General features: G+C 31.4%; 1 protein-coding gene across 2 annotated transcripts in view; it reads left to right on the forward strand.

Annotated features, from left to right (window-relative positions):
* LOC126771772 (chloride intracellular channel exc-4) overlaps positions 1 to 12654 on the forward strand; it is a 31021-nt gene that overhangs the window by 13531 nt on the left and 4836 nt on the right. For both annotated transcript variants that reach the window (XM_050491862.1, XM_050491864.1), the window contains exons 2-3: positions 11017 to 11118; positions 11455 to 11619. In XM_050491862.1, coding sequence (XP_050347819.1) covers positions 11017 to 11118; positions 11455 to 11619 — 267 coding nt within the window. The remainder of the gene's footprint in view (positions 1 to 11016; positions 11119 to 11454; positions 11620 to 12654) is intronic.

The following is a 12654-nucleotide window of genomic DNA, read 5'->3' on the forward strand; positions in this document are numbered from 1 at the left end:
ATGTCTTTTATACCATCACGGTAGAAATTAAAGAGGGAAAAATGTATATAGTCAACAATTCCTACACAATCGGAAAGAGATCAGGCGTATAAACATAGACTTGACGTTCTTTCTTTTTAAATGTAATCTTTTGGCCGAAAATCCTTGAATTAAACTTCAGAACCTCTAAATTTTCAGCCTTATAAACAAGCCACTGTATTATTTTGTTACGAAATGTATTATAATTATACGGGTAGAAGATGTGATAATTTACCATCAGGTGTCTCCTTCTGACCATCTGCCGTCCTATAGTAAATAAAAAGAAAAGTAATGTCTCTGCTTCTGGTCATTGTTAGGGATGTTTAATGTGCATTATTAAATTTAACTTTTTATTACATTTAATTCGTTAATGAAGACGTTAAAGGTCGTATTTTATTTTTATTAATATACTGTGGTTATTAGAAGGCAGACAAGCTAATGGGACAGCTGTTGTAGATGATCACATTCACACTATAAGAAGTGTCAACATCTACTTACACAGTCGTTATAAGAAATTATAAAATAAGGTTTACTAAAATTAAACTATTTAATGTCGTTCTCAACATATGTATGACCGATTCATTATTATTGATATTATTATATCAATATATCATAAATAACGCTGAGTTTCATTTGCCGGTTATCTATCAGACGAATCGTTGGTAGATTTTTAACAATTAATAAGCAAGTGGTATGTATAGCTTTGTTAATTAAAAGTTTTTAAATTGGATTACATTTAATGTTTAGCGATTCGTTTATGATGGTACCCAACCAGATTTACCTGATAGTAAAATTAAAGATATTCAGAGTATACTCGTCTATAGCATATATACATGTTTCATGTTACACAGGTTTTGTAAGTATTTGTCAATCATTAGATTTTACTTTACCCTTTTCAACCGTCTCGATGTTGTAAGTTTCTCAAGCTATTTTTCTCCTATCACGGTTACCGTCAGTCGCAAATACACTTCAATTGTTTTTTTTTTCAACCGCAAATCATCGCCTATTTTCTAAATTGTGGCTGCGATTGCTTGTTAAAACGTTACGTTTTATTTGTAATAGAAACGAACGTTTTATCTTCAACCGTTGCTGGTACTCGGGCATTGCCCTTTTTAATTGTTTCGAATCGGTTTAAATGAATGTGATAGTTGAACAGTAGTTTGTTTAACGTATGTTCTTTAATAGAAATATTATGATAAATTCTTTGGCGTGTTTGTCATCTTGTTATGTCACGTACAAATAGATCTCTATTTTATTTTCTATATTGCTAACTTTACAGTTAGGATAGCTTGTTCGATCAGGTGGTTTGTTCAATTTGCTGTTTTTACCGCCGAAATGCAATGCTTTTGTTAATGTTAGTAAGCTTTTGGAAGGTTTAAAGTAATTGTAACTTAACGGTTGACGTAACGCTTTAGATTGTCAGTACAGTTGCATATTTAGATTATTGTGTTTTTCCTTTTTTTTTACCTTTATAAATGCTACTGATTGTTTATTTTGGATCTTAATTCTTTCAGTGTAAACATTGTTTTGAGTGTATTAAATTCTCAGTACTTAAGGCTTAGCTTTTCCTGGATCTGTATGGGCATATATATTTGCAATTTATGTCGTAATGTGTGATAAATTAAGAAATAACACTTCTATAAATAATACACGTACCATTATCAATAACTTCATTATTTTACTTCAGAAGTAATTTTATTGTAATGTTAGTGTTTTATAGTGATGTATTTCTATAATTTGCCGAGATATTGTTATATAGTTCTCATTAGAGCTGCTTACAAGCTATTTCTAGAATCGTAAGTAATGCGCTGCGCAACCTCAAGTCAATGGGACAAGTGGTTATGCAATCCCATTGTACACTCGGTTCACATGAAGACTACCACGATACGACGCCACTTTAATATCCACTTTAATGTCCGGTGATTCAAGTTCGTGGTGTTACTAAGTATTCTTCATTTATAAACGCTTAGTTTAAGTTGATCATTTTAAAATGTTAATAACAATTACATCAAAATTTTCTTATTTGTTAAATTGATCACGTCCGATTGATAAGCATTCTTTTCGAATATTAAAATGATCATTATTTGCAAAATATTAAGTGACCGTAAGTCACACTTAAGACGTTCTGCTAATTAGTCAATTGTGTAAGTAATTAATTTGTCACTATGCACTTATCCATATACATATTTATATGGTCTCAAGCGACAGTATCGCCGTCTTAATAGAATTTCTGTATAATCAAAGTGTCATTTTACGAAGGATTCCTCGAAGAGACATGACTTTGCTTTTTTAAATTATCGCATTGTTATTTAAGTGTTGGTCCACACATGCGGAAACTGGTATAGATTAAGATAAATGTAATAAATTTCGTTTGCACAAGTGTTGATTCGTGTGTTATAATTTTTGATGATATATAATGTCAAATATAGATTCTTCCAAGTATTAAAGTATGTTTAAACGACCACGAAACCGCATGTTTGTATACGTTACGTGACAAGGACGCTAAAATTAACACAATAAAGTATCCTAAGTGTTAAACATGTGGACGCGACTAATAATATGTGACCGTTACGTCATTACGAAATAAGAAGTGAAGAATAAATAAAAATAAATAAAAACTTCAGCTGTTAATTTTGGAAAAGGGTCTATAAGAAATTCTATAGAAGTTAAAAAAATCTTAGCATTTTTCTAGGTACAAAAAGTTATAGGGTAAAAATCTAATATTAATTTAAGACATTCGATTTGTTAATAGCGGAATTATTACTGACGTTGACGATTGGGCTTTAAAGGGATATATTGGATTTAAATAGTTTTACTAGAGTTTTTAGTAGAGTTACACCGACCGATAAAGTTACTTGGATTGGCGCGGTTGATAAATCCACAAAGACGATACCCAACTAAAAAGCTTTCGTATCGATATGGAATCGTAGAAGGCAATGGGAGATTATTCAAATGTAAATTCAAATTATATTCATTTTGCAAACTAAATAATTAAAACGAGTATCATCGTCGTAGCACACAGAGTTATAAAATGTTGACTTGAATGACGTCATACCATCGCTGCGGTCGAGGACAGCAACTTCAGATAAACGGTACAGGGAACTCGTAAGAGTCACATCCGAATATACATACGTTTCTATTAATAGCTGCAAAAAATGCATAAGAACTTTATTGTTTGCTGTAAAATTATCTATGACACAATTATCGTACCAGCACGATTGGATGTATTTAACTTTTATGACCATACTTATAATGCAGGAAAGAGGTCAGTAAGCCTTATCGAAATTAATCGCAAAAGTGTAAAATATTCGTGAAATACTTGCAATTATTACAGTAAATGTTAAACAAATAGTAGAAAAATTTTTGCTACTGGGAAAGTAAGTAAATTGGATACGGTTCCAACAAACAATTAAACGCTTTAAAATAACGATCGTTTCAAATCATGGGATAAGATGGACATTCTAAATAGTTTATTTTTATCTTATTGAAAAAAAATATAAGCATACTTTACTTTATTTGAACTGGATCAGTCCAAACTATATACTAGGAACTATTACACCTTGTATGTATAATGCAGGTGATGAGCCAGCGTTATTCGTGACGTCTCTTATTTTACTGAATTTAATAGTCACTTCTTTTATGAGCTATTTCAGGTTCGTAGTCATTTATTTATCTTATTTAGTATCGTCATTCATAAATAACACTTGTTTAACAAATGTATATTGAATCGTGTTGACCAATTCGGGCTGAATAGGTATTTGATTCTTATTCTTTTGGAATAATTAAACAGATATGAAGATAGATATTATTAACATATTCTTTGATTTTTGTGTAATTTAACGCATTTATTATAAATTTTTATTAAATAGACACAGACTTGGTGTACAAAAAAGTAAATTGACTTGATTGTTTCGGCAATTAGCCTGAAATTTTGTTACCTAGGTTTTTAATGACTAGAAACATCGTTAAGTTTGTTTTTTATTTCGGTAATGCTTTTAGTTTTTCTTTGTTTTTCAACGATATAAATTATTTATTTATTTATCAATTAGGAAGTCAACGTTATATATTCAGAAAAACATTTGTTATTGCATGTATAAAAAATATTTTTTTAAAGGCTAACTTAACAATCAAAAATTTAAAAAAAATCTAAAATAACGAAAAAATAAAAATAAAAACTAAATTTTAACATAAAAATAAACTAGTGCATTATCATTATAATTATATAATACATTGACATAAAAACCAATACATTGTATTGAAAATAAGTAACAAAATGTGTAAAATTGTTTCTAATTATCACTATCATGAAGATAATCTGAATAATGTTCAAGAAATTATTACTATAACCAATTAGTAGTATAATGGATATTTTGAACGATAAATTATCAATAAATGTATAAGCATTAGCGATATTGCATGTTCAGGGTGAGATGGGTCGATCATAGTGTGTGTATATATATACAAATATGTATATATAAACATGTTCTCAGGCTGACTGACAGGCTGCTTACAACCAAACTATATATATACAAAGAGTCTGAAGGTTTCGACGTAACCTTCCTTTTGTAATATAGACGCATATTAAGAAAAGATTTTGCGAAATTATGTCAGCCTTAGTTTCCTTCAGTGTCAATCTTTTTTAGGTCACAATAATGTGATACAATGGGTATTGGACATATTAGTCGCGCTTGAAATGTAAATAAAAATGAATAAATATATAAGATTTTTTTTTTAAATGTAAGAAAATATAATTTTCTATTTTTAAAAAAATTAATGCCGTAATGTCGTAGTTATTTCTGCTGCTATTATTGCTGTTAAAACTGTTGCCCCATTTCTAAAAACAAAACATAAGTTCCGTGTTTTTTTGTAGAATATAGGTAGGCGGACGAGCATATGGGCCATTTGATGGTGGCTAGCTAAGTGGTCACCAATGCCCATAGACATTACAACCATCGCTTACATCGCCAATGCGCCACCTTGACAACTAAGATGTTATGTCCCTTGTTCATGTAATAACACTGACTCAGAGTTTGCACCAAGCCCTACACCACCACCATTACTAAAACCAAATGTTCGTTTTATTGTTTTTCACCCAGCAACAAAACCTTGTGTAAAATGTTCAACTCAAACGGTCGGATGAAACTATTTTAAAATTCATTTTAAATATTTGACCCACACATACATGAAGGTGGAGTTAAAAAAAATCTTATAAAAAGTGTTATTAAATATATTTATACAAACGAAAATCGTATAACGTTAATTTTTTCATTTGAAAATCGAGTAAATCCGAAGTCAAGAACAAGCGACTTTTAATTCCACTTATGTTTTTTTACAGGCAGCAGATGCGCATTCATTAGGTCAATTGCATTCAAAGACACGTCGCTGTTACGAAAACTAGCGCGTTTAAATGTTACGCTTGTAATTATATATAATAAATTCAACAGGTTTTATACATAAATAAAAATATGTTAGCGCATGTCCGTCGAAACGTTTACAAAAAATGTCTATTGTTTTTATAATTTTGAATAATAATTTTCTTCCACTTGAGACAAAAGGTTATACGTCGTAAAAGAGTGATGTCAGTTTTCGATTTGTATATTTTATTATATTTAATTGGTATTTTTGATGCCGCATTTAATATAATATACCAGGAATTGTTATAGTTCTTTCATCGTTTAAAATATAATTGTCTGTAATTATATATTATAGTTTTCCTACTTTTAATAACTGAATAAAATAAAAAATTTTGTTATCTGTGAACATTCAATACTAATACAATCATTCTTATTAGTATTACTTATAATAATTCACAATACATTTCAATTTGCATCTTACATTATACTAATTTGTGTACAAAGTAACCCAAAGCGCGACAAGTTGATTAATTAATTATTCGACGGCTACACTCAAAATGTTCTGTGTGCTACTATTGTTTAATAGGACATGCAAATTGTCAATATGAACAAGCTGTTCACGTTTCTGACCCGGTTTCGCGTCTTTCACAATTTATAAGGTCAAGTGTAAAATCCTTTCTATATTGCCAAACATGTCTTTAGCTATTTTAACCTTTTCGATAACTTCACGACTATTTTAATTATCGTCAGTTATTACCCATTCATATTCTATAACTGTATCTTTTATTTCCTTAGCCGTCACGTCCAGGATAATTGTGAACGAAGTCACCACTTTAGTATTTCATGTCAAGAATTTCCTTTAGCTATTCCATGTACGTAAGCATCGTGAGCCAAGGTCGTGATGTCATTGTCATCACACGCATGACTATACTTTAAGCTGAGATCATCAAAATTTTATAAACGGGCTTGAATAATAAAGTAAACTTAAGTTCAACTCCTTCAGCCACTAGAAATGTAACCATATAACTAAAATTATAGATTAATTTTGGTTTTTTATGTAGGGTAGTATATTTTTTTTTTGGGTTCAATTTATTACAGAGTATTATTATGGAACGATAATCTGTAATTTACATAAAAATGTTTAAGTAAATGTTCAGTCAAGCACTAAAGCAACAAAAAGCGAACACCGGATATAATCTGATTATGCAATTGTCCACGCCTTTGGACTTCCGGTGCGTTTACCCTACAAAATCCCTTTATTCCCTACATAATATTATCTTGAACAGTTCAGTTTGCCAAAGGAAAAATGTAAATCAGCGAGCAGTTGACACTATCAACGCACACACCCGATACATGTAACAATAGTTATCAGGTGATCTAATTTTAGATACAACTGCAGTAGCGAGAGTAACTAACAATCGTAAATCCATCGATGTGTCCGAAACGCGAGGAAGTGTTCGCAGCAATGCGGACGATATCAAATTTCACTTTGACCGAAACGAATCGTCACGCGATATTTCTTTCAGGAGCCTCGAGTAAAACTGAACAAGTCCATTTATCAAACTCAACGCGCGCTCAGACAGTTGTGTTCTATTAAAACATGCGAGATCTTCATTTGTTATTATATCACAAACGGCTTGCTGTATTCGCACTTTCGGCTTATGTGGTCCGTTAAATTTTTATTTATCATTTTGTACCAAATGTTCTTAAAAGAGTATGTTTTTTGTAAACATAAAATATTTATTTATTTATCTGTGATAAAATACAGACAAGTACAGATATAATTATCTATAGATGAAATTTCAAAGATATTCAAGCACCTGGAAAGGAAAGACGGGTTGTGCGTAATTAGAGACCACACTTTCACGGTCTGTAAGGTTGGACCGTGGTCAAGTGTTGGTTGCTTTCCTCGACTTGGGTCATTGCACTTTTAGATGCTGGCGAAATCTGTCTTCTATCTCTTCCTGATTTTAAAAGTAAATATAAATGAAGGTAGATGTGAAATAATATATTTTTACGTTATATATTTAACTTCAAGCAAATAACTGATGAAATCTTGCATTAAAAATAATCACGTATTATTTTAAATATATTTTCTAATATTACTTTATATTTTGAAGACTTAAACCGTGTGGCCGTTAGATGTGACTGCACCTGCATAGACAAAAATGGTTCATAACGTACATGTAGGTGTGCATGGGCTGTTTTCATTTTCATGAAACTGAAAGTGCTTATATGTTCGGGTAATGTGTAGAATGTCGTTGACTTGAATGTTTGTTTTGCCACGCCTGGTTGCCTCTGTGCTGTCTTATCCTATCGTGTTTAGATGCCGCTGTTATTTGGTGTTGCAATATATTTTGTTTTCAGCCGGTCTCGGCAGTGACGCGTCGCGCACCGTTACTTCCTTGTATTCTTACGGCACGACGCACGTACAACCAGTTTATTGTTACAAATAACGCGAGCAGCTAATATTACATTTTCTCAATCGCATTCGAAAATAATTTTCTGTAGAAAGCGAAATATCTCAAAAATTTTCTTTGGCAAACCGAGACTCAATTTCTCGATGTCATTCATTAATTGGCATATTAGTTACAGAACGTTAATTATAAAACTAATACATATTATATAAGCTTAGACATTTCGTAATTTAACATGTGAACCAAATATATATTTATACTATAATAATATAAACTTATTTTTAAGTTAAGAACCACAGTATGTTAAACTTAAAACCTTCTCCAAGTCAGAATGCAACATAAACTGGCACAAATGAACATTCTTTACCTGTTTCTCATTCTGACTTCGAGAAGGGTTTAAGTTTAACATACTGTGGTTCTTAACTTAAAATAAGTTTATAGTATATAAGCCTGCTGTGTTCGCACTTTCGGCATATGTTTGATAAGATACATACAGGAAGAACGATATAGCTTGTACGTAAATATAACGTTTATTCATTGAGTGCTCAAGGATTTCTTGTCAAAATATTTACTTCAAATGAATTTCGACCAATGCACGTATATTTCCAACGAGGAAGTGTATTTAAAACTAAAGCTTTAAATTTTACACGAATACAGTCGTGAAACATTCGTTCCAAGTTAAATAATTGGTATGTATTGGCTATAAGCCATCAGGTAAATAATATATTCAGAGTAATTGTGTGACTGATTATAATACAAATTACATCACAATTCAATCAGGCGTTAAGCTGGCATGCAAATATGAGAAAGGACGCTCAACAGATTTTCATGGCTCAACCGTGACCATTGTCAATTGAATCGCCTACGGTTTCTAATTGTAAATACAATATACACGCGGGTACGTCATGTTCTATGTCTCTGCGTTACGCGCCATTACTTTACCTAGTTTCTTTTCTGTCCAGTCGTTGGTTATGAAAACACCATAATGTGTAATTTACTTCAATACGAAGTTTCTAGATTAAATTAATATTTTGATTTCTTTCTTGTTTGTTTATTTTTAGACGTACGAACTCCTTGCAACGTATTACCATTCTCAATTCAAACAGGCGGCAAGTTTATATAATATTTGCAGTTTATTGAAATATCGCTTTGCACCGTCCTGTCTTGAAGCACCTATTTTTCTTAATCGAATTACGTCCTGATATGACTACTGTAGAATGTGATTTGAATCCTTTGTCCTGTCAGATATTCGCGGACTACATATTGGATATGACGCATGTTCTGCATCAGAATTGTCTTCAAAATATTCAATGAACTAGTTTATCTACGTTCTGAGATGCTTTGTAGCATGCAAATGAAAACAACGGCAACGTTCGAAATAAACATAATTTGCTCTTACCATTATAACTAGAAAACGTATTAGCATGTTGGTAAGACGACAGCAATATAATCTACAACTTAGGCACTTAGATGTCGTTTAGACACGTATTGTTTATGTGTTTATGCATCGTGACCATTAGACCATAACGTTAAGAATAGAGAAAACACACTTTTCCAGAACATAATAATTACTTTTCATTGACTTTTATATGCATCCTTTAATATACGCAAAGATTTTTTTAATTATTTTATATATGTGTCTCTAACGTTGGCTTATGTAATTTATTTTAAAACAAAATGAACTCATTGGCTCAAATAAATTAATTTCAATAAATCGTTATCATGCTAGAAATTTCAAATTCTAATATGAAAAGCTGCTTTAAAATATTAATCATTTTTTTTATTTTTATTCCATAAATTTTATAAACTTTAATGATTACTGAAATAAAATCGAACTGAAAGTTTATGTAGATAACGGTGATAATTTCTAATTTCACACGTTTGTAGGTTTACTAGAAAGTTGTTCTAATCAACGCGCATATATTCAGCCCTTTGACCTCGAATCCGGTCAAGTCTGACTCATGAAGAGCTTACAAAGAGCCCTCACATTATCGCACGTGTGGGCATATAAAAAGCCGATGAGTAATAAATATATAAAGTAATTGGATCGTTTTATACTAAACTGCTTAACGATAAATTAAGTGGAAAACGTGTAATACATGTAGGATAACTTGTACACTCTTGATTACTTAAAACAGTTCAATATATTTAACGAATTTCATGGTAGAAGTTTTGCTAAAAATTTACTTCTACAAAAATTTGCATCATGTTGTAAATACACGTTATTCTACTACGATACCCTCAACAGAATTATTACATTTAAAAGAAATATAATTTTGCTTTTGATTCCAAAATAGAAATAATATTTTCAAGTAGACTCGATGCACTTCTGAATTATCATGTTACATTATCGAATTGAATGTAAAACTAACCAGTTCATAATGTAGATTCTAGTACGAAGAAACCAACGATTTACATATGTTAAAAAATACAATTTTTATTTACCTTCCATTTAAATCTACGGATACCAATCAATGTCTTTTTTATCATTTACGTAGTCTTTTATCGAGTAATAAGCTTTATTTGTCAATGTTTTTTGACAAATAAAAAATTATGTTTAAGACAATCGCAGATGTATGTATGTGAACTAAATCTTCGTGGAGTCGTTACATTCGGTCACGGGGTATCGTGTCACGAAACAATGGCGACATGAATATTCAATGAAGGTCTGTATCTTACGTTCGTTTCAACGTTTGACGTTTGAAATAGCTTCTATTAGAGTGGATGCTGTTTACTTGTTTAGTGAATACATTACGCCATAATTTTACTATTTCAATGTTCATATATGTTGTTAACATACGACACATCTTGTTTTGGTAAACACTCGTTAGATTTGTGCGTTATATTACGATATATTATTAAATATGACACCATGATCAATATCATTTCGACAGATGTAGACAAATTTTTGAAAACGGAATATTTTGGCTTATCGAAAAATAATTTGTGGTATGCCGAAGTAGTTTTCGATGGTTTCCAAATTATTATGAAGCAATGTATTCATTACAAATCTTTACAGTGGTATAAAAATCTTACGTTAAAGCAATTGAACCGTTTATTATAAGCTGTGGTTGTTGTCTAATGACACCGATACACGCAACAATATACCTGATAGTTCTACTTAAGAATATAAGATCATCCACCTAAAAAAAATTGAAATTTATTCTTGTAAAGTTGGATGTTATATGAGAAATATATAAAATTAACATTTTTTATTTTATTTACAGGCATCCACTATCGATGGCCGGCGGAAGGGAGCGTGTTTATTCTGTCAGGAGTACTTCATGGACCTCTATCTCTTGGCGGAGCTCAAAACTATAAGTTTAAAAGTAAGAATATATATATTTTATTTTTAAAAATTAAGGTAATTTAGAAAGCAACTTGTTAAAACTGTTAAGTTTACTGGTCATAGTTGTTTTACCGACTACTCCTAATGCTTTTTGTTGCTGTATAAAAGGGACGTGAGCCACTAAGATTGGAGATAACAAATTAATACGGATGGCAGCAAATTTATCAATGAAATAGTTTGCAAAATTTTATTTTAATGTGAATATATTGTATCTGGGCAGAAGTCATTCTATACCAACCAGCTGCCCTTTTAGTACGATAGCTTCTGCCTTTTTTGCTCTTAACGGCTAAAGTTTCTAAAAATGAATTTGATACAGGTGACAACGGTCGACATGCAAAAACCGCCACCAGATTTCCGCACCAACTTCGAGGCGACGCATCCGCCAATCCTCATCGACAACGGTCTAGCTATCCTAGAAAATGAGAAGATCGAACGACATATTATGAAATCTGTTCCCGGTGGACACAATCTGTTTGTACAGGTGAGTTAACATACAAATTTGCTAGTAATCCTACAAAGTAAAAAATAAAAACTTACTTATATTATTTATTCTTAAGATTATTATTGAATAAGAAATTTAAGTAACATTATAATGATAAGCCGATACACTATATAATAACACTATATACCTATATATAAGCATGTGTCAATCATTAGTACTTGGAATTGCTGAAAAAAAATTCTTATGCTTTATAAACTCGACTTATATACTTGGTGACATTATTATTGCAAATTATATCTGGTATGTAGTATGAAATGTAACTGGAATACTTCAAGTAAGTCATGGATTTGATATGTTAATAGACGTAAAACAAGTCGAAATTAGTATAATATTCAAATAAAATAAACATTGCCTGTGCCGAAGTACTGGTGGTAGGGCTTTGTGCAAGCTCGTCTGGTTAGGTACCACCCACTCATCAGATATTCTACCGCAAAACAGCAGTACTCGATATTGTTGTGTTCAGGTTTTAAGGGTGAGCGAGCCAGTGTAATTACAGGCGCAAGGCACATACCAAGGTTGGTGGCGCATTGGCGAAGTAAGCGATGGTTAACATTTCTTACAATATCAATAGGCATTGGTGACCACTTAGCATCAAGTGGCCCATAAGCTCGTCCGCCTACTTATACCATAAAAAAAGCTTCTCGCCCTGACAGAGAGAATAATAAGTCTGAAGTAATTACTAAACATATTGAGAGTTGCACTGAAGCTCAAAATTAACCACAGCCTATCGGGTCTATTAATTACACATTCAGATATGCGATCATTATATGCGATGAATAGATTTGTCTATTTCATACATCGTAATTCTAGAAATTCATCAATTTTATTATTACAATAACGACATCAATTAATCACCATATTAACGTATTTGATGTCATTCTGCAAACATTAAGCGGTGTGAAGTGGTTTATTGGGACGAGTTTTACCATCAGACCAGTTCTCGATTGCATTATAAAGATGTAACTCGTCGAGACTATAACTGTTAATTATATTTATGTAATAGTTCAGGATATT

The sequence above is a fragment of the Nymphalis io genome, chromosome 11 (genome assembly GCF_905147045.1).
Source record: "Nymphalis io chromosome 11, ilAglIoxx1.1, whole genome shotgun sequence".
Classification (NCBI taxonomy): Eukaryota; Metazoa; Arthropoda; class Insecta; order Lepidoptera; family Nymphalidae; genus Nymphalis; species Nymphalis io.